At 47.9% G+C, this 25,070-nt stretch overlaps 1 protein-coding gene across 1 annotated transcript in view; it reads left to right on the top strand.

Moving 5' to 3' along the window:
• Positions 1–18,007, top strand: part of ENO2 (enolase 2) — a 28,232-nt gene extending 10,225 nt beyond the window's left edge. Inside the window, exons 3-12 of the mRNA XM_053290808.1 lie at positions 5,047–5,142; positions 5,383–5,441; positions 6,752–6,821; positions 7,790–7,923; positions 8,329–8,551; positions 11,725–11,922; positions 12,341–12,542; positions 12,668–12,776; positions 15,782–15,840; positions 16,924–18,007. Of these exons, the coding sequence (XP_053146783.1) occupies positions 5,047–5,142; positions 5,383–5,441; positions 6,752–6,821; positions 7,790–7,923; positions 8,329–8,551; positions 11,725–11,922; positions 12,341–12,542; positions 12,668–12,776; positions 15,782–15,840; positions 16,924–16,993 (1,220 nt within the window). The 3' untranslated portion in view covers positions 16,994–18,007. The remainder of the gene's footprint in view (positions 1–5,046; positions 5,143–5,382; positions 5,442–6,751; positions 6,822–7,789; positions 7,924–8,328; positions 8,552–11,724; positions 11,923–12,340; positions 12,543–12,667; positions 12,777–15,781; positions 15,841–16,923) is intronic.
• Positions 18,008–25,070: the final 7,063 nt, after the last annotated feature.

Here is a 25,070-nt window from a genome sequence, read left to right as displayed (position 1 = left end):
AACATTATGCTGATCATGGTGCTTGTCCCTAATGCATCACAAAAATATAGATTTAGGCGCCTGTGGCACTACTGCAACTACCAAACAGAATAGCAATGGATGTACTATCAGAATAATAGGAACATAGGAAGCTGCCATATACCAAGTCAGACCCTTGGTCTATCTAGCTCAGTATTGTTTACACAGATCGGCTGCGGCTTCTCCAAGGTTGCAGGCAGGAGTCTCTCTCGGTCCTATCTTGGAGATGCCAGGGCAGGAACTTGGAACCGTCTGCTCTTCCCAGAGCAGCTCCATCCCCTAAGGAGTGCTCACACATAAAGTTTCTCCTTCATATGGGACCAGGGTGGACCCTGCTTAGCTAAGGGGACAAGTCATGCTTGCTACCACAAGACCAGCTCTCCTCTCCCATTTCCATTTCTAGCATTTCCCCAGGTACAAAATACTTAGTACTCTTAAATCCAACTCCAGTCATGGGAAAACATCGTGCATACTAGTGACCCCAGACTGGGATGTGCATCCCAAAGCACATAAAAAGATGCATTTAATCAGCAGGGCCGATGAGAGGGTGTGGGTGGGGGGAGCTGGTACAAATCACCAGGGCCCAGTGGTCTGGAAGGGGGCCCAGGGCCCGACTATATTGTATATGTTTTTGTCTTGCCTTCTGCTTCCACCACCGCCGCCACGAGGCTGAACCGCTGATCTTTAAAATAATTGCAGAGTGGGAGCGGCCGCTGAGCCTGACCATCTGGCCCAGTGGCCCTTGAGAACTGTGAGGTGCTCCAACTCTCCAAAAACTCCAGCTTTTTGTTTTTGGAGAGTTCTAAGAATACTTTGAAAGTCTTTAGAAAGTACTTCTTCACATACTTTATAGAGGAGAGCTGGTCTTGTAGTAGCAAGCATAACTTGTCCCCTTAGCTAAGCAGGGTCTGCCCTGGTTGCATATGAATGGGAGACTAGAAGTGTGAGCACTGTAAGATACTCCCCTCAGGGGATGGAGCTGCTCTGGGAAGAGCAAAAGGTTCCAAAGTTCCCTCCCTGGCATCTCCAAGACAGGGCTGAGAGAGATTCCTGCCTGCAACCTTGGAGAAGCTGCTACCAGTCTGCAAAGGCAATACTGAGCTAGATAGACCAATGGTCTGACTCGGTATATGGCAGCTTCCTACATTCCTGTGTTATGGAATTCACTTCTGTGTGGCATATGTGGTGATAGCCATTCACTTAGATGACTGTAAAATAATGTACATTTTAAATATAGGAAGCGAGTGATTTACTGAATGTAACAAGGGAGAGAATTCCAAAGAAAATGAACTGAAAGAGAAAAGGAGTGAAATACAGGCAACTGTAAAAAACAAAAGTTTGATTTAGATGTGGTGGTATAACAAAAGAAAAAGAGAGGAAAGATAAATAGGAGCAACAGAATGTAAATATCTATAGACCAAATGTTTTTATCTGTATATGTTTAGCTATGTGTCAGTGTTTTAAAAAAACATATTAAAACACCTTTTTAAGGAGGCTTTTTAATATCATTATTTCGTTATATCTGGTAGGTTCTTTAGCTTCTTTAGCTTTTTATAATTTTCAGTTTTAATTTGAACCTAATAATTGTTTTTAATCTGTTTTTTTAAAAGTTAATTTTATTACTTGTATCTGTGTCTATCTTATTGTTGTAAGCTGCCCTGAGCAGTATTGCACTGGAGGGGCGGGGTATAAATATTTTAAATAAATAATAAATAAATAATATGTTAAAATGAACATGCTGAGGAAAAGGAAGCCAGATAATATGAAAAAGAAGAGGAGTGATATGATCTGAGGGCTTATGCAGGTGGTGATACAGTCCAGCTTCAATGTAAATTATGATGGGAGATAAAACAAGAAATCTGCATGACGTTCGAGGGATGTTGTGTAATGCTCTTGGCTCCATCTGCTGGAAGTCTTCTTTTTTAAAAAGCTGTGTTTTAAAAATTAAAAAAAATCCTTCTATTCTAACTTGGGGGCAAAACAGCAGCTTTTCATGGCTTGCTGCACTTTGCCAGCAGGTGGTGCTAAGAATATTACACAATGTCCTTGAACATCGTGTGGATTTCTTGTTTTATCTCCCATCATAATTTGTGCTGAAGCTGGAAAACAGAAAGCTGGAAGAACCCTAAGGTAAAAGAAGAACAAACAAACTGAGCAACAGAGTACAGGGGAGAAGGAAGAGGTTAAGGAAACAGGAAACAGAAAGACCAAAAAGAAGGGTATTACAATAGTTGACAAAAAATACACTGGAAGAAAAGAGTGACGCATAGAGAGAATAAAAAGCTGAAAATGAGCATTGACAGTTGACTAAGTAAAATTATTAAAAGTAGTGAAGAATCCACAAATAATACTAAAATTATGCACTTGAAAAGAATAAATTACACCACAACCTGATAAGGAAAATGGTGGAAGAACTGCAGAAGATGATAGATGCAGGAGCTTAGTTTAAGAAAAATGAGATGAGAGCCACAGAGAAACAACAAAAAGTAAATTGAAAAACAAGAAAGAGCAGGTGAAAGATCTGGAAGAGAACGTTAAGGTCAACTATTTAAAATGATAGCTAACTTGAAAAGAGCTTATAAGAGAAGTTAATGAATAAAGATAAGACTGGAAACAGAAATGGACCAAGAACTGAACCTTGGGTCACCCCAACATCAGAGGAAAGGAAGAGGAAGGAGTACCAGAAATGGAGAAGGAGCAATATGAAAGATAAGAATTAAACCATGATAGCACAATATTAAGAAGCAAGAGAAAGAGAATGATCTATAGTCTCAAAGGCTGAGAATACCTCTAAAAAAAGCAGCACAGAAAAAAGATCTTGAGATTTCGCAATTAAGAAATCATTATATATATATATATAGGCTAGAGCAGATTAAGCAGAGTGATGGGCACAAAACCAGATTGGAAATGATCAAAAAGTGAATTCACAGAAAGAAAGGAAAAGGCAATGAGGAAGTACCAAAAGCTTTAATATTTTGGAAAGAAAATAAAGTTGAGAAATACAATGATAACAAGATCATAATAGCTTTGAGAAGACTTTTAAAGGATAAATAGAAGAATAAATCCACTTGAATGATGAAAGAAATAAGGGAGAAGATAGATAAAAACAGAAAGAAGAAAGAAATACACGTACAAGAAAAGAAAGAGACTTCAAGAAATTAGAGTGGGCTACATGTGTGGAGCAAGTAATAGGTTTAGCTCTGAATCATAAATAGAGATAAAGAAAGAGAAAATAGGTTTGGAAGGTAAAGCAATTGAAGAAACAATGGCTAACATCCTGACTAAGCCAGCGTCAGCGCACTGGAAGGGTGCGCCTGTAGTGTGCAGGGTGTGGAGTGATTTTTATCCATCTCTGCTTTCCTGCAAGTGCCCTGCACCACCCAAAAATATGTCCCTGAGAGTCATGCAGCCCTCAGGGCCATATTCTTGGGTAGTGTAAGGCACCTCCAAGGGAAGCAAATATCAACAAAAATCACCCCCCGCCCCGTGCTTTCCACACTGTGGTACTCTGGAAGCCTTCTACAGCACAAAAGCATCTTCCCAGCATACTGATGCTAAGTCAGGATGCCAGCCAATAGGAGGAGAAGATAAGGAGGGAGAAGGTAGAGGTAAAACCAAAGCTCTAGAACAGGCCTGCTCAACTTAGCCCCCCCCAGCTGTTTTTGGACTACAACTCCCATAAGCCCCAGCCACAGGGGCCAATAGCCAAGGATTATGGGAGTTGTAGGCCAACATCTGCAGGAGGGCCGAAGTTGAGCAGGCCTGCTCTAGAAGAATAAATATAAGCATGAATATTTATGATCTTAGAAGAGGGGAAAGATAGCCACAGACAATGTAAACCTTATGCTGGGGACAGACAACAAGGAAGAGCTGTTTCCTGCATGCCCATCTTGTAAGTTTCCCAGAGACATCTGGCTGGCCACTGTTGGAAACAATATTTTGTAGTAAATGGGCTTTGATCTGCAATGAAGTTCTTTATAGAAAGCTGATGTCATTTCAGCACATCTGGTCCTTGGAGCTGGGTCCCATGCTGCTAACGCTGGTAGGGACCAGAGCAGGAGAAGGCCCTTGGCTGGCAATAGGTTATTACTATAATTACTACTAAATTATGTCTTCTTCCTTCTTCACAGGAATTGCAAAAATTGAGCAGTACCCTGAAGTCAGAAGCTTTTGTTTTAGTGGCCCCAAATATATATTATGAAGGGATTTTTAGGCACATTTTAAGCAAAACCTTGAATACAGTTAGCTTGCTATGTATAAAATTGTTTAAATTATTAATTAAATTAAATGATAATACTTATAATGGTAAGGCATGCCTAGTGCCTGTCAGTCGTCCTGGTGCTGTTGCACTCACTGACCATTAACACTGGAAAGTGGGAGCAAATCTACTTTTTAAGGAGTGCTTGGGTAGTATGCTGCCTGCACATTTCCCCTTAAAACACTGTGAGCCGGGCGTCATGATCAGTGAGACCCGGTTTTGGAGGGTGCGTGCAGAGAGTAGGCTATGCCCGCTCTCCCCGCACACAAGCAGGGAGGGAGCCCTGGGTGGCCAGATTGGCCGCCCACACGATTGCTGGCTCCGTGACGGAGCCCCCGGAAGCTCCAGTATGCCCTGCGTGAGTGTGCAGGGCATACTGGGGAGACCCCCGGAGCCGGAAGGCGGCTTTTCGCCTCCCCTCAGGGGGTCTACTCATGAGTAGCCGCAGAGCCGCGCCACGGCTACTCATGATCGGGAAGCCCGGGTTTGCGGAGCACACGCTCCGCAAACCTGGGCTTAAGGGAGGGCTACAAAAGCGGGCTAGCCGCTTGTAAGCCTGCGAGCCCGGTGGTTTACACAAGCGGCAAAAATCAGGCTAGGCTCTCCTAGCCCGATTTTTGCTGCTCGTGAGAATAGCCCCTATAAGTAAAAGGGCTAGTGACTTACTTTTTAAAATGTCAGCTGAATATCCAGGGAAGGGTCCTGGGCTTAGGTGATTTCAATTGTTCCTTCCCTTGACTTTCCCACCCCTGGATTTCACTCCTCCTCAGGAATGTTCCGGGCAGCTGTTCCCAGTGGTGCTTCCACTGGCATCTATGAGGCTCTAGAGTTACGTGATGACGACAAATCCCGATTCCTTGGAAAAGGTAGGAGTATGCCAGCTTCTGCTTACTGAACTGCAAGCAATGATTCCAGTGGAATCCGAGTATGTGTGTGCCTGTATGTGTGTGTGGCCAGTTTTGGGACTGGCAACTCTGTGAGATTCTGCTAGCCTCAGTTTTTAGCTTGGAGTGAGAGGGAAGAGTTGATGCTCGCATGTGCCTTTCTCTGCCTCTATCTCTTTCTTCCTCAGCCTGACACTCTCTTGTGTCTTTTTCCTTCTGTAGGGGTCCTGCAGGCGGTGGACCACATCAACAGCACTATCGCCCCTGCTCTCGTGAGCGCTGTAAGGAACCCCCTTTGTTCTGCATTTCCTAACTGACCTCTACTTGTGCTCTCTCGCTTCTGTCTCTCTTTCTCTATGCCTTTATTGAACCCTACTTTATTTTCTAGATATTGAGGCACTGTGTGTGTGTGTGTGTGTGGTGCATCATCAAAGGACTGAAGAATACATTTTCCAGTGGAGAAGCCATTCTAGAGACCAGTTATAGAGACCAGGGGTTCCCCATCTAGGTGCCTCCAGATGTTGCTGAACCACAACTCCCAGCATCCCCAGCTACAATTTATTGATTGATTGTTGCTAAGGGTGCTGGAAGTTGTAATTCAGCCACATCTGGAGGAACCCAGGTTGGGAACACCTGATATAGACAAAAGTTCTTCAGAAACACAAGGGCAGTACACTGGAGCATGGGTGCAACAATTAGCAGAGGCAGGAGGAGTTTGTAGCCCCCCTGGGCAAGAGCATCAGGGCCTGTGGACTTGGCTGTGGCAGGTGTAGGCCTGACCAGGGGCGTAACTATAATAGGGCAAGGGGAGACAGTTGTCTGGGGGCCCACTACCTTGGGGGAGGCCCCAGAGGCAAGTCACATGACCGACTCCCCTGCTGCGCACCCGCCCGGGCTTCCTTCAGTTGTATTCATCCTCCAAAATTGATGTGAGTGTTAAGACCTGGAGCTACCAGAACAACATGTCTTTCTCTAGTACCATCAAATGACTTGCATCATCCACAATTTACAAAGACTTTTTAAAAATTTAGGATGAGGTTCTATTGTGGCACATAGGTGTTTGGGGGCCATTTTAAAATCTTGTCTCTGGGCCCACTCCAAGCTTGCTATGGCCCAGAGGGTCATCTGTTCAGAGGGTCACTGCCTGTGGTGTGCCCACTCATGTCTTTTGTCTTATTATTATTTCTGTTGAGACAGGTTGTGCAGGTTATGGGAACACTGCAAAACCTGTTTGTCCAGAGAGGACAGCAGGACCGAAGAAGCTAATATTCACATATGGACATTCACCATGGGCAATGAAAGCTCTATTGCAGGCCTACTCAGCTCAGGCCCGCCAGCTGTTTTTGGACTACAACTCCCATAGTCCCCAGCCACAGTGGCCAATCACCAGGCATTATGGGAGCTGTCAGCCAGCATCTGCCTCTTGTTAGGAAACCAAGGATAAACTATGCTTATTCAACTCTCCTGACAAACTTCAAAGGATGGACATGTGCACACAATTGCTTAGCTTAGAAAGAAAGCAAATTCTTTCCAACATCACGCTGTTGTTTTACACAGACTTCCCCTGTTTAAGAGGGACTTCTTTCCACAGGGCATCTCTGTTGTGGAGCAAGAGAAGATCGACAACCTCATGCTGGAACTGGACGGGACAGAAAACAAATGTAATTCTACTCTCTCTGTTCATAGGGAAATTCTACTCTCTCTGTTCTACTCTCTCTGTTCATAGGGAAAGGAGAGGAGAGCTGGTCTTGTGGTAGCAAGCATGACTTGTCCCCATAGCTAAGCAGGGTCCACCCTGGTTGCATCTGAATGGGAGACTTGATGTGTGAGCACTGCAAGATATTCCCCATAGTGGATGGAGCCACTCTGGGAAGTGCAGAAGGTTTCAAGTTCCCTCCCTGGCATCTCCAAGATAAGGCTGAGAGAGATTCCTGCCTGCAACCTTGGAGAAGCCACTGCCTGTCTGTGAAGACAATACTGAGCTAGATAGACCAATGGTCTGACTCAGTATATGGCAGTTTCCTATGTGAAATGGAAGCACTGTAGAAGGCAGAGGACTCTTGTGTTAGAAGAGCAAGGGAGAGATTCATGTGGGGTGGGGGGGCAGGGGGTCAAGGCATATGGCTGCTGGAGGCAAAAGCCAACCTAGAATGCCTGCTGTCTCCGGTTGGGTGCTCGACAGCCGCAGCCATGCTGCTGAGGTGGTGGCAGCCTGTGTGAGCACTCTCAGACTATGCCGCCAGGCAGTGGTGGCAGGGGCGTTCCTGGGGAGGGCGGAGGGGAGAGAAGAGCTGTATCCCAGCAGGGCAAGAAGAAGGGGCAAATGGGCAGCATACCCTAGCTGGGCAAAGAAGGAGAGTGGTGGCCGGGGATGATGAGGTAGTGGCAGAGGGCCAGTACATGCCACCCCCTGCACCCCACACTCACATCCAATGTGGCTGCCTGGAAGGGGCGCCCCGCCCTTGTGGCTAGATTAAAAGGCACTGGCAGAAGCCTGAAGGTCTAGACTAGTAGCAGACGTTTGTGGGGGCAGGGTGATTGCAAGATCCTCAGGGCAGGGGCCTGTCTGTCCTGCTTGTGTTACTACGTGCTTGCTTGCTTGCTCTTTCTAATTTTGAAATGTCCACAGCCAAGTTTGGAGCCAATGCCATCCTGGGTGTTTCTCTGGCTGTATGCAAAGCGGCTGCTGCAGAGAAAGATGTCCCCCTCTATCGGCACATTGCTGACCTGGCTGGAAATTCAGATCTGATTCTGCCAGTACCTGTAAGTATTTACCACTCCCGGTTTTGCAAAGAGAGCACAAGGGGGTGAAAGGAAACTGAATGAGTGTAGAAGAGAACTGAATTCTCCAGCAGCAAAACAGAGGGGGTGTCCGCCACAATGCACGGTGTCTATCTCACTCACAACTATATGTTCATGCTCCAAATTTAAACCAGTTTCAGACCTGCTTAACTACATGGCTGCCAACAAAAGGGAACTTGGCATTTTGCTTCTGTGCAAAGGCTAGGGATGGCCTGGATTCTCAGCACCCTTGCAAAGCCTCCATTTCTAGGATATTTGAGGGGAATGAGACAATTAAACCAGTTTCGTAACATTTTAAGTTTGTCATGTAGGTGTGCTCCAAGCTGCATTGTTGCCTCACCCCTGTTTCTTGCTGAACTCTTCCAGGCCTTCAACGTGATCAATGGGGGATCCCATGCAGGAAACAAGCTGGCTATGCAGGAGTTTATGATCCTGCCTGTTGGGGCTGAGAGCTTCCGGGATGCCATGCGCATTGGTGCTGAGGTCTATCACAATCTCAAGAGTGTCATCAAGGACAAGTATGGCAAAGATGCCACCAATGTGGGAGATGAAGGAGGCTTTGCCCCTAACATCTTGGAGAACAGTGAAGGTAAGAAAAAGAACAGAGTGGGTATCGTTCCTCTTCCTATAGCTTTCAAGGAGCATCCCTTTCTTACCTATATAATCCCACAAAACAAAATATTCTTCAACTCTTTTGCTTAGGGTTTCTAAACACCTAAATTCTCCACTTATTCAGAGGTTGATCTGGAGATCTTTTTATTTATTTTATTTTATCTTGCGCATTTATATACCACCCAAAACTTACATCTATGGGCAGTTTTTACCTTCCTCTGTTTTGCTAATGTTGGCCTAATTGCCTCTTCCAGGATCATAATCATCTGCCCATTCAATTTGGGGTAGGGGCAGGGGCAAGGACAGGGAAACTAAATATTGAGTTTTTTAAAGTACCAAAAAAGAAATACTGTACTCCATATAAGAAATAAAATCACCATAAGGCAAACGTTTAAAGAAAGAAAGAAAAAGTATTCAGCAGCAGAAATAAGATTGATCCAGCTCCCAAAGTTTGGCACAATAGGAGTATTTTCACTTCTAAGCAAACCTCTTGAGGATGAGCTTTCTGGAGCTCTGGGGTCACTGCTAAGAAGGCCCTGCTCCTCACAGATGATATCCTGACATCCAAATAGGGTATAATTTAGAGTAGTTTGGTTGATCACGAAGTTCAGAGGGGCTAAAGACACTTCCTGAGATCATCTAGGTCAGGCCATTTAGGATTTTAAAGTTTAAAACCTTTGAATAAGATGGTATAAGTGATGAAATAGGCATCTTCCAAAGGGACACAAGCTCTGCCCCCACCCAGACCTTAATTTGCAAGTAAAATCAAACAGAAAACAAATGTTAAAAGTAGCAAACATTCCAGTGCTTTACAGTGGTGGCTGAAACATGCTCTTAAATACAATCACTCAATATCATGACAGCAAAACTGATACAGTGTCAACCAGTCCTGTTACAAAACCTCAAATGCCTTATAAACAGAGAGAGAGAGAGAGTGTAAAAATTCCCACCCTCACGTAATAGGAAGGGAGAGTAATAATGGGAGGGAAAGAGTAAAAAAAATCATACCCTCACTTAACAGCCAATGAATTTCATCGCTTCCCTCATTTCTTCTTTTACATTTATTGTGGGACGCAGCTGTTCTATGTACATAGCTTCCCTGATTTTTCCGCTTCCTCACATTTGCCTCCACAGCCAAGGTGAATATCCTAGTATTCACTACTCTGCCTGGGTGTTGTTTAACATGCCCTGCCCACGGTTTTGTGATGTCTTTATGTTTTATGTCTGCTAGATGTTCCTTGTATCTTTTTATCAAGGGTCTACCTGTCTCCCCGATATAAAAATGCATGCATTCCATGCAAACCATTTTATTTACCACCCCCTTTACCTGACACCTCCCTTCCTTATTTGCATAAATCTGGCAACCCTCCATTTCACATTTGTTATCATACAGTTCTGACTTCACTAAATGCTTTAAAACCAACAACTAGAAAATAACTGGCAGCCCGTGAAGTTGTTTTAAAATTGGTGAAATATGTTCACAATTCTTCTCAATCGCTGAGCACTCAAGTCTGTATAGGTTTCTGTATCATTTTCCAGGGCAGCCCCCCAAAGAGTGCACTACAGTCATTTAATCTGAAAGCCAAGTCATCCTATGAATAGGGCCAACAGAAATGCCACTTATTTGTTACATGTGAAACACACTCAAGAAAGAGCCAAATCCCCTAATATGGAATGCACAAACAACAAATAGCAAAAGTATGGGTATATAGCTGGCAGAGGGGTTAGAAATGAAAACAACAGAAAATTATGAATTCATGAAACACAAAGTGAGAAAACTATAAATCAGAAAATTATAAATGCCATTCTGGAGTGAGCTATAGCAACTCTTCTAATATCCTCCATTTTAATTGTGTGTAGGGTTTTTTTTGTTTCAGCTATGCTTGTATTCTCTTAAAATCCTTAATAAAAATATAATGAAAAAGAAAACGGCATGTGCGAAATCTATACATGTAACAAATCACTTGAATTCACATACTGACAATGAGGGAAAATATTGCCGAAATCCAGAATCTAAGCAGCCATAACACATCACCATGGTTAGTTTTCTGAAATAAATTAAGTGCTGCTGTTAACAACAATCTCTCTCTCTCTTTCTCTAAGAGAGAGCAAGAGCACGTGAGAGCGTGCGAATAGAAAGAAATAAAATTTAAAAATGGTTCCTTGTTCCAAAGGGCCAACATCTAAAAAGAGACAGAAGGGAGACACCAGCAACAGCCAATGGAGAGACTTTGAGGCGATTCTTATGAGCGAGCAAAACCGGGCAGGGCTCCCTGAGCCCAATTTTGCTTGATTGTGAGAACCACCAGGCTCGTGGGCAAGCCCGATGGCTCCACAGCCCATGCCCTCGCATGGCAGCGCTTCCCTTCACCTGACCCCTGGAGCTGCCAGGCGTGCCATGGCCAGGCACGGGAGCACCGGAGCGAAGCCACCGCTTGTCTGGGCAGGCGATCCCCCCGCCAGAGGAGTGGTGCATGATCATCTGCGGGGAGAGCGGGTCAAGCCCTCTCTCCCTGCAGAACCCCTTTTGGCTCTGCACACGGATTGTGTGTAGAGCCTTAGAGTGTTGAATTGAATAAGGACAGTTGCTCTCTCCCTGCTAAGTATAATAGAATGAGGCTATTCTGACGATCAGGCGAAATCGGGCTAGGAGAGCCTAGCCCAATTTCGCCTGTGTGAGCCACCGGGCTCGCAGGCGAGCCCAGTGGCTTCCAGGCAGTTAACCCGCCTAACTACCCCTCCCCCTTAACCAGGTTTGTGGAGCAGGTACTCCTCAAACCCAGTTTTCAAAATCTTGAGTAGCTGCAGCGTGGCTCAGCACTGTGGCTACTCATGAGTAGACCCCCCCCGGCTGGGAGGCTTAAAAGCAGCCTCCCGGCTTGGGGGTCTCTCCAGTATGCCCTGCGCGCCGCCTGGGAGCCACCGGGCTTGCCTGCGAGCCCGGTGGCTCACACGGTCAGGCGAAATTGGGCTAGGCTCTCCTAGCCCGATTTCGCCTGATCCACCAGAGTAGCCTCAGAGTGTCCATCCCTCCCCCGTTTTTGTTCTTTTGGCATCTCTGCTCCAGGGGGTGCTTCACATTCTCAAGAGGCATTTTCAAATATGCTAGACACTTGTGAATCACAATTCGTCTTCCTCCCTACCCCTCAGCTTTGGAACTCCTCAAGGAAGCCATAGAGAAAGCTGGCTACACTGACAAGATCGTCATCGGCATGGATGTGGCAGCCTCAGAATTCTACAGAGATGGCAAATACGACTTGGATTTCAAATCCCCTGATGACCCCAGCCGCTACATCTCTGCTGATGAACTAGGAGACCTCTACCAAAGCTTTGTCCGGGACTACCCAGGTGAGCCCACTTTGCCCCAGTTCTAGAGTGCCAAATCTTTGGTGTACTGCTATTTGCAGCAAGATCCAGGGCCTGGCCCACCGCCCCCCCCCCCCGCAATAATTAAAGTCAATCATACACACACACACCCCAAGAATAATTATGTATGTTCTTTAAGGTCTCTATTATAACATTAGAACCTATCAGAGAGCTAGGTGAGGCTAGGAGCTCTCTTTCCTATGCTCTGTGCAGGTGCCTCCACTGCTGCACTTGGTTTCTGGAAGAAGTCATGCAAGATGGGGCTGGAGTGATCTGGGGCTCTGAGCAATTCATTCAGGGCCTGTGCCCCATGGACCACCCCCTAACGCCACCCCTGGTTTGCAGATTGGGGGCTGCCCCGTGTGAGTGCTGTAATTCTCTCATCCCTCTGCCTCTGCAGTGGTATCGATCGAGGATCCCTTTGATCAGGATGACTGGGAAGCCTGGTCCAAGTTCACAGCGAATGTGGGGATTCAGATTGTGGGGGATGACCTGACAGTGACCAACCCCAAGCGCATTGAGCGAGCTGTGGAGGACAAGGCCTGCAACTGTCTCCTGCTCAAGGTCAACCAGATTGGATCCGTCACCGAAGCCATCCAAGCGTGAGTTCTCCCTGTGCACTTCATTCTCCGAAAAGCTCATGGGCTGTTCAGTGCTCAGGCACAGTCCAAAGGACTCGTGGCCTGTTGGCAGGCAGACCCACTGAGTTGGTTTTATGTCCCGACAGTTGTAAACTGGCCCAGGAGAATGGCTGGGGGGTGATGGTGAGCCACCGATCGGGAGAGACTGAAGACACCTTCATTGCTGACCTGGTGGTGGGACTCTGTACTGGACAGGTAGGTTCTGGGTTGAGTGGAGATCCATGCCTTGGGTGCCCTCTTGGGGAAAGACAGAAGTGCAGGCCAAAACAGTGCCATTACAGAGGCAGCATTTCCTTCTACAGCCAAAGCAGACTTAGTTCCCATGGCCGGAAGGCATCAGGGTGGCATAGATATAAGTGGAGTGTGTGTAAAAGGCTAACAACCAGATCCCCCCCCCACAAAAAAGTGGGTTGGGGGTGGGAAATATAATTAAATTCTAGAAGAAAATTGGCAGGGATAGTTCTGTGATAGGCTGCAGACTATAATGGGAAGTATGCAATGGATGGATCAGGTCCCACATGTGAAATTTCATCCCAGGTTTTGTGAGCTGGGGGAGAGGCATGCATGGGGGAGAGGTAGGCTCTTTTGAGGGGGGCAATGGGGGCAGCTACCCCAGGCCTCACATATGGCCACATCATCTATCTATCTACCGATCGATCGATCAATCTCCATTCATTCATTCATTCATTCATTCATTCATTCAATTTATATACCTCCCTTCCTAAAATAGCTCAAGGCGGTTTGCACTAACATAAAAAACACATTCATTCATTCATTCATTCATTCATCATGTGTTTATTTATTGATTGATTACATGTATATCCCACTCTTCCTGTAAGGAGCTCAGAACATAGTTATTTTTATCCTCACAACAACCCTGTGAGCTAGGTTAGGCTGAGAGATACATGACCAGCCCAAAGTCAGATTAAAATTACAATTAAAACTAGATATCATTAAAAGCCAGGCCAAAAAGATAAAAAAGGCTCGCCTGAAGGCCATCAAGGAAGACAATCCATGGGGAGCGCATTCTACAACCTATATTGACCATCGGCACACCCCAATTGAGAAGAGAAAGAAGGGGGAGCCCTCAAATCAACATTCAGCCTCTGGGCGCTCTCTCCCTCTGGCAACAACTGCCGCCCATATTTCTTTGGCTCAGAGCTGGCCATTCTCCATTGCCACCTTTCCCCGCTCCCAACAAAAGGGGGTCTGTACATGCATAGTGCGGTTGTTCTTGTGTCCCTGCCACATGAGCACTGGGCTATAGACAGACTGGGACAACTGCAGCAAACTAGGAAGCCGCACAAGTAGGGCCAGAATCTGGCTGTCTCGCCTAGGCAAGAACCCAAGCCAGACCAGGAGGTATTTATAGCCAGGCCTTATCAGGAGGAGCTTACGGGCTGGCATCTGCCTGAGGGGGTGGAGCCATGCTGAGGCCTGACAGAGCAATACTTTCCCACTCTTCCTCCACCACAAGGGGCAGTGGGGCACAGACGAGGAGGCTCCCGGCTGGAATTGCAGTTGATTCTGACACAACCACACCCTGCCCAGGAACATCTGCTTTTCTCCTGCAGAGCTTTGTGGGCCTGCAACCAGCCATTGAGGCAGCTAATGTCTCCTGGTTCTCATAAGCACCTTTTCCACATGCATCATCTATTTCACAGTGGATCATGTCCCAGTTTATTTCCAGCCAGTTAGTTTGTTTCGCTGTAACAGGTTAGGAGAGAGATGCTCACCGCTCACATTTTCTTTGCCAAACTGTGGGGATATTCATTTAGCTGACCCTCCCGTGGACCTATGCCATGGCATACCCCCCAATCAGCTGCTGGCACATTCAGAGCCACCTACAGGGTTGGCTTCCCCAAGGTGAGGCAAGGTGAGGTGGTGACCTCAGGCCGTGAGTGTACCACGGCATGGCAAGTATGGATACCCCACTGCGGCCACCACCCATCTGCCTGCTGCCACCACCCCTTCCTCCCCCCTGCCCCCTTCCCTGGAGGCAGTGCTTACACTGTCCCACTCCCTTCACCAGCCCACCCACCCCATCTTCCCCCTGTGCCAGCCTCAGCTTCCAGGCACACTCTGCCCTCCAGCCTGCACTCTCCCTCCCTCCCTCCCTCCTGATACCTCTTCAGTGATAGACAGCTGATGCTGGAGAAGGAATGGCAGTGAGGAGAGGCTAGTGGGACACTGCAGTTCCCAGCTGGATCGGCAAATGGTAACACTGAGAGTGGCAGGAAACCCAGCTTTCCACCCCACTCCGATGGGGAGTCACTGATTAGCAGCTGCCCCATTGCGGAAAGCTCCTTTCTCCCAGACCAATCAATGCAGGGGGTCCCAACCTTGGGTCCTCAAATTATGGACTAGAACTCGCATCGCCCCCAGCCCCAGTGGCTTTCGACCACTGTGACGGGCTGGTGGGAGTTGTAGTCAACAGGTTGAAAACACCCGCAGTCATTTTTTTAGCGCCTGCTTGCCTCTTTGCACTGAAGCTAGTTTCCTTCCCCTGCCCCAAAAGGTAACCACCTCATACTGGCTGCCCAGAGACGCAAGTTTGGGCTGGGTATAAATTTGATAGATAGATAGATAGATAGATAGATAGATAGATAGATAGATAGATAGATAGATAGCCGGGCAGGGCAGAGCATGCCCAGAAACTGAGGCTGGTGCAGGGGGAAGAGGGACAGTGTCAGGGCAGTGAAGGAGGTGGAACGGCATCAGCACTAGCTCCGGGCAAGGGGGCACGGTTGGCGAGTGGTCGGGGTGGGGCAGGACTGACGATAGGGGCGGGGTGGCACATTGCCTTTGCCTCAAGTGTTGAAAGCCGATAAGCCAGCCCTTGCCATGTAGCCAAAAAAGCAAACTGTGTATGAATACGATGGACATTTATAGACTGCTTTTCAACAACAGTTCCCAAAGCGGTTTACATAGATAGATAGATGGGATAGAATGGCTCTATGTCCCCAAAGGGCTCACAATCTAAAAGGAATGCAAAGATAGACACCAGCAACAGCCACTGGAAGGATGCTGTGCTGGGGACGGATAGGGCCAGTAGCTCTCCCCCTGCTCAATAAAGGGAATCACCATGATAAAAGAGGCCTCTTTTGTTCAGTTAGCATACTGTGTGCCCATTATATTTCTGCACCACACTTGTGGTGACTTCCCATAAATTATTATTACATTGATGTTGACTTTTACAGATAAAGACTGGAGCTCCATGCAGGTCTGAGCGACTGGCAAAATATAACCAGCTAATGAGGTAAGAATGCAAGGGAAGCTGGGAGAAATACCAAAATATACCCCGCAACTGGGGTCATTCTCTCTGGAACTGGCCACTGCACAGGACAGACGACCTCTTCCTTCTGCTTCTAAAGCCAGTCACCACTGAAGAGCTCAGCGTAGCCCAGGGCTGGCTCACCTATTCAGGTGCACAATTCAGAGGGCACCCCCTATGCCCAGGATCCCATGACATGACTTGATAGAAGCCGAGAAAGGCCCTTTGGACTCCCCATCTTGTTGTGTCATAGGGCATGCTGGGGCACCTTCTCTGTTTATACAGGGACACCGGTGGCCTACTCCATCTAGGACAGCAGAAGACAAACAAACTGTAGCCTCCAGACGTGACTTTCCCAAAGCTGTCCATAAAAGGTTTTTGTTTTCCATGCCCTGAACATGAAAATTTGAGCACTTTAGATTTTTTTGGTGACCTCCATGGATTCCAGGCAAAGCAGAGAGCCCCTGAAGAGCACATTTTCATGTTTTTGGCTCTACAGTGGAATAAAGAAAGGGTTTATTTAGACCAGGGCTGCTGCTGTTGGACTACAAATCCCATCACCCCTGACAATTGACCACTGTGGCTGGGGATGATGGGAGTTGTAGTCCAAGAACAGCTAGAGCATCAAAGTTGAGCAGCCCTGATCTAGATTAATACCACTCGATGCAAATGCACTTGTCTCAATGAAATAATACTTCACGTACATCACAACACATCTATGCTTAGCAAAACACTTGACACACATTGGCCTAGTGATGCCGACCACAATCCTGTAAGGAAGGCCACTATTATCCCCACGCTGCAGCTGGAACCAAGAGAGTAGGGGCTTGCTTCAGGCCACCTAGTGACTGGATGGTAGAGGCAAGATCGGAACCAGAGACTCCCCAAATCGTAGCCACTGTGCTGTGGCAGCGTTCACTGAGTCTCAGTCGAGAGATCAGTGAGCCTTAAGCCGTTAACGTTCACGCTTAAGTTTTAGAAGGAGTTGACCTTTTATGGGCTGTGTCCACTGAGGAAACCAAAGCCCATGATGCGAGCGAAACTGACTCTCTATGTCTGTCTTCACAGGATTGAGGAGGAGCTTGGTGACGAAGCTCGCTTTGCTGGGCACAACTTCCGTAACCCGAGCGTCCTATAAATCTTGCTCCAGCCCACTCTGGCTTGCCTGCTGATTCCCAATGCACAGACTCTGAGTGCCCCTTAGACCACGCCCTCCAGCCTCCCGGTCCTTTCTCCCTCGTTCCTGCTCCGGCCACCCAGCCTCTCCTCCTCAGTCCCTGCGAGTTCAGGCCCCCCTCACTGGAGCTCCCCCAAGAAATCTCAAGAATGAAGCCTCCCGCTCCCTGTCCCGGTGCAGTGCTGCAAGCCCGCTTTGCGTGTGTCGCGCAGTGTCTGCTCTCTGGGCCTGCTTGAGTCCTCATTTTGCCCAAGTGTCGAGTGGTGTCAGCCTGTTTGCCAGGAGGTGTGGCAAGTATGCACATGCTTGAAGGTGGCGCTTTGGAGTGCCAGCTGTGTTTGCTTCTTCATGCCAGACTGTTTTTGTGTTGTTGCCACTTGGACTGCCTGGAACTGGGTTTTGCTCTTTGGTATGAGTTTGTGTTAAACCTGTGCGCTGCTTCGTATTGTCAATCGCTAATTGCTTGGTGTGGGTGAATGCTTGAGTGTTTTGTGCGTGTTTTGTTGCCTATCCCTGCCAGCCTCCAAGAATGCTTTTTAGTTGTGTGTGTGTGTGTGTGTGTGTGTGTGTGTGTGATATGCCATACCTGAGTCTAAGATTAGGTTGCATCCGATCTGAAAGCTGTGTTGGCTTGTGTTTTTCTGAAACACAAGAGCGAGCTGTACTGCTGCGATACACTGGGTCATTGTGCCATGCTTTGTGGGGTGTTGTGGGTCAGTGCATTGTGGGCGTGTTGTTGCGGTCAGCACCCTGCTCAGACTGCTCTCCCTCCCATTGCCCTCTAGATGTTCACTCACATGGCTCCCTCATCACCCTTTCCCCATCTTGCTCTCCCATCACTTCTGCTTCAACTTCCAGAAGTTTCACCCTCAGCTGAGCAACAGCAACAAGTAATGGGGGGAATAAAACAACCACCCAGAGAAAATCAACCAACCGACAAACCCTCAACTCAATTAAATTCCGTTTCACACTTGAGCCTCCTGCCTCTGCCTGAAACATCTCTGCTTTTTCGGGTGGGAGGTGGAGATGGGAGAACTCTGGCGGGGAGGAGGGGGAGATGGGTAGGGTGGGAGGTGGCCGCTGAGAGGGGATGGAGCCTGCTGGTGGCTTGTAAGGATGGCACCTGGCCAGCGGGGGGGAGAAGAGCCTGGCTATGCCTGATGCCTCCGGAATGCAGACTGGTGGAGCTTTCCCACACAGCAGGCTTTACTGCTGGTTTTCTGCGAGGCTTTACTGTGAGTTTGAAGTTGCTCCAAAAAACCGACACAAAAAGTGGATTGTTTTTTACCCTGGATATAAATCAGGCTACATTCTAAAGTGCAACGAAAAACCTGAATTGTGTGTGAAGTGCTCCCTGATAGCTCGCAGGGATTTCAGGGTAAATTTGACCGATATGTGAAAGCACACCTTCCATTCCGGAGGAGATGCGAACTAAAAGCCGGGTGTGAAAAACTTCATGGATCTGAGGAAGAGGGCAGAGTGGCTCTTGCCAAGCCAAGGAGAAAATAGCCTGCCCCTTTCATTCTGACCCTCAGTCCCACTACGTCCCCTAGAGGCCCTAAAGAAAAAGGCCCAAGCCCTGAAACTTCAGGTCACAGTTTGAGATGGGGCAACCAACTATAGCCAAGGAGAGTTGAGAGGGGTGGAATCACTAAAGAGAGAGGGTCCATTTCTGTGCAGTGCCCTCCAGCCTTCTCAATTCAACCACTACCACTCACAACCTGGTAAACGGAGAATATTTACTAGGAAGAGTTTTTTAGTTTATGGAGCTGAAATCAATTGTGGTGATGAGTGGGGGAGTTCTCAAGCAAATTATTCTAGTTTAAATTTGTTTTTCAAAGATTCAAATTAATATCTGCTTTCCCTCGCACTGTTACTAGCGATGGATATGTTTGGTATAGGGACTGTAAACAAGACACAGTTACTGAATCATTATTGCCTTACAATTAATCAGAAAATGTCAGTTTTTAAAAATGTAGTCCACCTAAGTAAAATTCTAAAAACAAAAATGTAAACAATTTTGAAAGACAACATCAGTGTTTCATACTGAAATTGTTTTGCGTGCATGTCATTTTTTATTTGACTCTAGTGATTTGCAATGGACCTTTCACATTCCACCAGCACCCTTTCTTTTTTCAAAATAAAGTGGGCAATGGATGAAATCGGAGGAGACACAGGGCTGTTAATCTATTCTGCCTACCAGGGCGAGGCTTGGGCTATGGACAGCCATACGCAAATGCAAACCTGGACAGCATGTTTTCCAGCTCAGCCCCTGCAGGCCAAAGCTTTGAGTCCAACATGTAGGTATTGCTCTAATGCAGTATTTCCCAACTTTTCCCACTCACACCACTTACATTACAAAAATAATTGGGGCACACTAGATTATGTTCTGTGCAGCGCCCTGCGGATCCAAGAGTGGGACGCATACCCTTGGTTCCATGTGACTCCAAAATCCGTCCATGTTGCTTGTGAAGGTGGAGAAGCTCCATGGATGCCTCATCATCACTGCAGCAATGGTTCCACATTGGGAACCGTGGGAGAATCATTGCTACAACGAGGACAGTCTCTCTTCATCTTTGGTAGCAGCATGGATTGGCTTTAGAGTCACATGGAACCAATGAACACATCCTGCTCTGATCAGTGGGGGGCTACACAGAATGGATCCATCCCACCCTCCCCAGACACACAGCCGGTTCCACATGGATCCCAGCAGTGCCAAACCCAGCGTCGAAGCCCAGCTCTTAACGGAGGCTAAGGGCGCAAACACATCCTTAACCCAGCTGCTGGAATCATGTGTCGGCATGGGCTGCTTGCAGCTAGCGCGGACACAGCAATGGGGGCCTGGAGTGCCTGTCCCCTGGGGGAATCCCCCAGTGAACTGCAATTGGCACGTGGTGCACTGTGGGATACCTGGAAGTCAGGATAATGAGTCCTGGCCTCAGAGCGATCCAGCCTGCGCTGCGCTGCACGGAGCAGTGTGGATCATGTGGGAGCGCAGAGCAGACTGCCACCAAGGAGAGGATTATCATCTGGGGGGAAGGCAAGGTTTGCAAATCCTTGCACCCCGCCTGCCCGGTGTGAATGGCCTCATAGGGTTTTTTTTAAAAAAAATTGTGGTGGCAAATCTGCTGCACAATGTTTATTTTTACTTCCTCTGCCATGTACTATGAGTACAGTACGCTTGCATCCCTGCTGGAGTATAAGGGAGCAAATCAGCTCTACAGTTTAAAGCCCCCTGATTTGGGCATTGACTCACCCCCTTCTGCACCACCAGGAGGGATCTGTTCTTCGTGGTGCATTATAGGACAAGTCAGCTCCGGAACCAGGCAATTTTATTTATTTATTTTATTTATTTTTACATTTCTATACCGCCTTTCGTTAAAAGAAAACCCCAAGGCAGTTTACAAAAGTTAAAACATACAATAAAAGCAGTAAAAACATCAAGCAATAAAAACATCAAGTTAAAACATATAAACAAGCATAAAAACATGACAACAGATAACAGATAAAAACAGAGAAGCCGCAGTAAAAACGATCATGTAAAAGCGTGGGTAAAAAGCCAAGTCTTTAAAAGCTTTCCAAAAGCCGTGATGGAGTCTGAGGAACGAATGGCCACCGGGAGAGCATTCCAGAGTCTAGGGGCAGCAACAGAGAAGGCCCTGTCCCGAGTGCACGAAAGCCGGGCCTCCCTCATTGTCGGCACCCGGAGCAGGGCCCCCTCAGATGTCCTTGTCAAGCGGGCAGCAACTCTTGGGAGCAGGCAGTCCCTCAAATACCCCGGGCCCAAACCGTTAAGGGCTTTAAAGGTCAAAACCAGCACCTTGAATTGGACCCGGAAACGAACCGGCAGCCAGTGCAGCTCTTTCAAAATGGGGGTGATATGTTCCCAACGGGCAGCTCCAGATAACACCCTCGCTGCCGCGTTTTGCACTAGCTGCAGTTTCCGGATATTCTTCAAGGGCAGCCCCACGTAGAGCGCGTTACAGTAATCCAACCGCGATGTGACTAAGGCATGGGTAACCGTGGCCAGATCTGCCTTCTCGAGAAAGGGACGCAGCTGGCGCACCAGCCGAAGCCGTGCAAAGGCCACCCTGGCCACCGCCTCCACCTGAGCTTCCAAAAGCAGAGCTGGGTCCAGTAGTACCCCCAAGCTGCGTACTTGCTCCTTCAAGGGGAGTGCAACCCCATCCAGAACCAGTAAAATCTCCTCATCCCGATTGGCTCTCCTACTGACCAACAGTACCTCCGTCTTATCCGGATTCAATTTCAGTTTGTTAGCCCACATCCACCCCATCACGGCCTCCAGCCCCCGATTCAGGGCATCCACCGCCTCCCTAGGATCAGATGACAAGGAGAGATAGAGCTGAGTGTCATCCGCATATTGCTGACAACTCAGTCCAAATCCCCGGATGACCTCTCCCAGCGGCTTCATGTCGATGTTAAACAGCATGGGGGACAAGACCGATCCCTGCGGGACCCCACAGGCCAACGGCCACGGGGCCGAGCAGTAGTCCCCCAGCACCACCTTCTGGACCCTCCCCTCAAGAAAGGACCGGAACCACTGCAACGCAGTGCCTCCGATTCCCATACTCGAGAGGCGGCCCAGAAGGATACCATGGTCGATGGTATCGAACGCTGCCGAGAGGTCCAGCAGAACCAACAGGGACGCACTCCCCCTGTCTAGTTCCCGGCGTAGGTCATCCACTAGAGCGACCAAGGCAGTCTCAGTCCCATACCCCGGGCGGAAGCCAGATTGAAAAGGGTCCAGATAATCCGTATCATCCAAGACCCTCTGCAGCTGGGACGCCACCACACGCTCCATCACCTTGCCCAAGAAGGGAAGGTTAGACACAGGTCTATAATTGTCCAGGTTGGAGGAATCAAGGGAGGGCTTTTTTAATAGAGGTCTTACCACCGCCTCCTTAAGGCACGATGGCATCCTGCCCTCCCTTAACGAAGCATTAACTATCACCTCCAGCCATCTGCCTGTCGCCTCCCTGGCAGCTTTTATTAGCCATGAAGGGCAAGGGTCAAGAGCGCACAAAGTTGCCCGCAAACTGCCCAGGATCTTGTCCACATCCTCAGGCCGCACCAACTGAAAAGAATCCAAAACAACGGGACCAGATGGTACCAAAGGCACGTCTGCCGGAACTGCCAAAACTCTGGAGTCCAGGTCAGCACGGATGCAAGCGACTTTATCTGCAAAGCGACAGGCAAACCGATCACAAAGAGCCGTAGATGACTCCTCCCCCATTGTCCGGGGGGATATGTGGAGCAAGGTTTTCACCACACGAAACAGCTCTGTTTGCCTGCACTGAGCAGACGCAATGGAGGTGGAGAAAAAACGTTTCTTCGCTGCCCCCACCGCCACGGCATAGTCCCTAAAATGGGTTCTAGCCCGTGTTCGATCGGATTCGTGACGACTCTTCCTCCAGCGTCACTCCAGCTGTCGTCCGAGTTGCTTCATTGCCCTAAGCTCTGAGGAAAACCAAGGAGCAGAACGGGCTCCACCAAGCCGGAGAGGGCGCTTGGGGGCAACCGTGTCAACAGCCTGGGCCATCTCTCCATTCCAGAGATCAACCAAGGCCTTGACAGGGTCACCAGCTCTGGACACTGGAAACTCCCCGAGGGCCATCTGAAATCCAAGCGGATCCATAAGCCTCTGGGGGCGGACCATCTTAATCGGCCCACCACCCCTGCAGAGGGCAGACGGAGCAGTCAAACTAAAACCCACCAGGTGATGATCTGTCCATGACAAGGGAGTGGTCTCAAATTCCCCCACCTCCAGATCATTTATTTCCTGGTCGGCAAAAACCAGATCCAGAGTGTGTCCCGCAACGTGGGTAGGGCCTGATACCAATTGAGACAGGCCCATGGTTGCCATGGAGGCCATGAAATCCTGAGCCACACCCACTAGGGGGGCCTCGGCGTGGACATTGAAATCCCCCAAAACAATAAGCCTGGGGGAACCCAAAGCCACCTCCGAGACCACCCCCGCCAGCTCAGGTAGGGAGACTGAAGTGCAGCGGGGTGGTCGGTACACCAGCAGAATCCCCAGCCTATCTCGGCGGCCCACCCTCAAGGACAAACACTCGAAATTCTGAGATTGCCTGACCGGGCACCTGGAAACGGGAAGAGTCTCACGAAAGATGACTGCAACGCCTCCTCCCCGACCCTCGAGGCGGGGCTGCTGCACTATCTGGAAACCTGGAGGACAAAGCTGAGAGAGACCGACCCCGCCCAGCGCATCCAACCAGGTCTCCGTCACACATACCAGGTCAGCGCGCTCATCCACAATCAGATCGTGGATGAGAGATGTTTTTGCGTTAACTGACCTGGCATTCAGCAGCAGCACCCTAATCCTCGAAGGAGTGTTCTCAGAGCTCCCTAGGGTCAGAGGGTTGGGAGAAGGGCCGGAAAAAGGAACAGGCCTCAATTGCCTGGACCGATTTCCCCTGTAACGGCCTGCCCAACTCCCACCGCCATACCTCCCTCTGCCTGCTACCCGTGATATTGCCGCCCCCACTCCATCCCCACTTTTTCGCTCTCCCAGACACATCTCCCCAGACTAACACACCACGGCCACTTGGCTTAATAAAAACCAAAACCAGGCTTATATAGACTCCTGCTAGCTTCACGATTAATCGAAGACGGATCTTCAGGCAGAGGAGAGAGATCTTCTGAGCCCCCAGGCAGCTCGCCCCACGGCTGATTCAGAGCTGATTCAGAGCAAGTCGGCATGGCACACAAGTCACTATGACCACAGCACACTAGTTAGGAACACTGCTCTATGGAGCATCCATATTGCCAATGCCTGCCAATCACAAATGCTAACATTGCTCACTCCTAAATCTTTGTGTGTCTGAAACAGAGATGCCAACTCTGTCTGAAGCTATTCCTGGATCTTTTGTTTCTAATTTCCCCCAAACATGTTTCACAATAAAACGCAAGGATTGCTTTCAATAATGACCTGGAGACTGACCCTGGATCCTGGAGACTCCAGGTCAATCCCAACCTGGAGGGCTGACAACCCTAACCTGAAAAGCATTCTGAGGCTTGAGCTCATACATACTATATATTGGTCTTCCTAAAGCCCAAGAACCTCAAGCTCTTGGTTCAAGCCCTGGATCCCTGACAGTGCCTCTCTGGGAACTTCTGCCAGCCAAATAGTGCTCCATGTGAAGTGCAAAATACCTTTTGGAAATATCTTGATTGACAGACAGACACATTCAAAAACTGGTTTGTTCATAATGTCAGTGCCAAGTTCTATGTGAAAATTAAGCTGCATATTATTCAGACTTACTGGTGAAAAATGTCAAAATTTCCCTTTCCAACATATGCAGCTCAGGGATCTTAAATGTACCGTCAGAGATTTAGTAATCTAGCTGTGTCCCTTTCATAATATACAGCATTGTCCAATCACCTTTGACCGCTTGTTAGTTCTACTTTTTTTTTACTCTTAACTTTTTAATTGGAGTGTTTACATTTTATATCAACCAGAAGTCAGTGTTGTTTTTTGACACTCAATATTTCAACAAATCCATACTGTCTTGATGAATATGTTTTAAAAAATGAATTTTTTTTTTAAAGCTCTCTCTGGCTAATGGGGGCGGAGGGGGGACTTCTCAAGCTATAATACTTTCATTGATCATTGATATTTTTGCAGCTTAGATCCCTCCCCCCTGCCCATCACAATGTATATCCAGATCCAGCAACATAAATACAGGTGAAACTCGGAAAATTAGAATATCGTGCAAAAGTCCATTAATTTCAGTAATGCAAATTAAAAGGTGAAACTGATATATGAGACAGACGCATTACATGCAAAGCGAGATAAGTCAAGCCTTAATTTGTTATAATTGTGATGATCATGGCGTACAGCTCATGAAAACCCCAAATCCACAATCTCAGAAAATTAGAATATTACATGGAACCAAGAAGACAAGGATTGAAGAATAGAACAATATCGGACCTCTGAAAAGTATACAGTGAACTGTGCTTGATTGGCCAGCAAACTTGCCTGACCTGACCCCATAGA

This window comes from Hemicordylus capensis, chromosome 2 (assembly GCF_027244095.1).
Source record: "Hemicordylus capensis ecotype Gifberg chromosome 2, rHemCap1.1.pri, whole genome shotgun sequence".
Classification (NCBI taxonomy): Eukaryota; Metazoa; Chordata; class Lepidosauria; order Squamata; family Cordylidae; genus Hemicordylus; species Hemicordylus capensis.
This window is presented reverse-complemented; position numbering and strand designations above follow the sequence as displayed.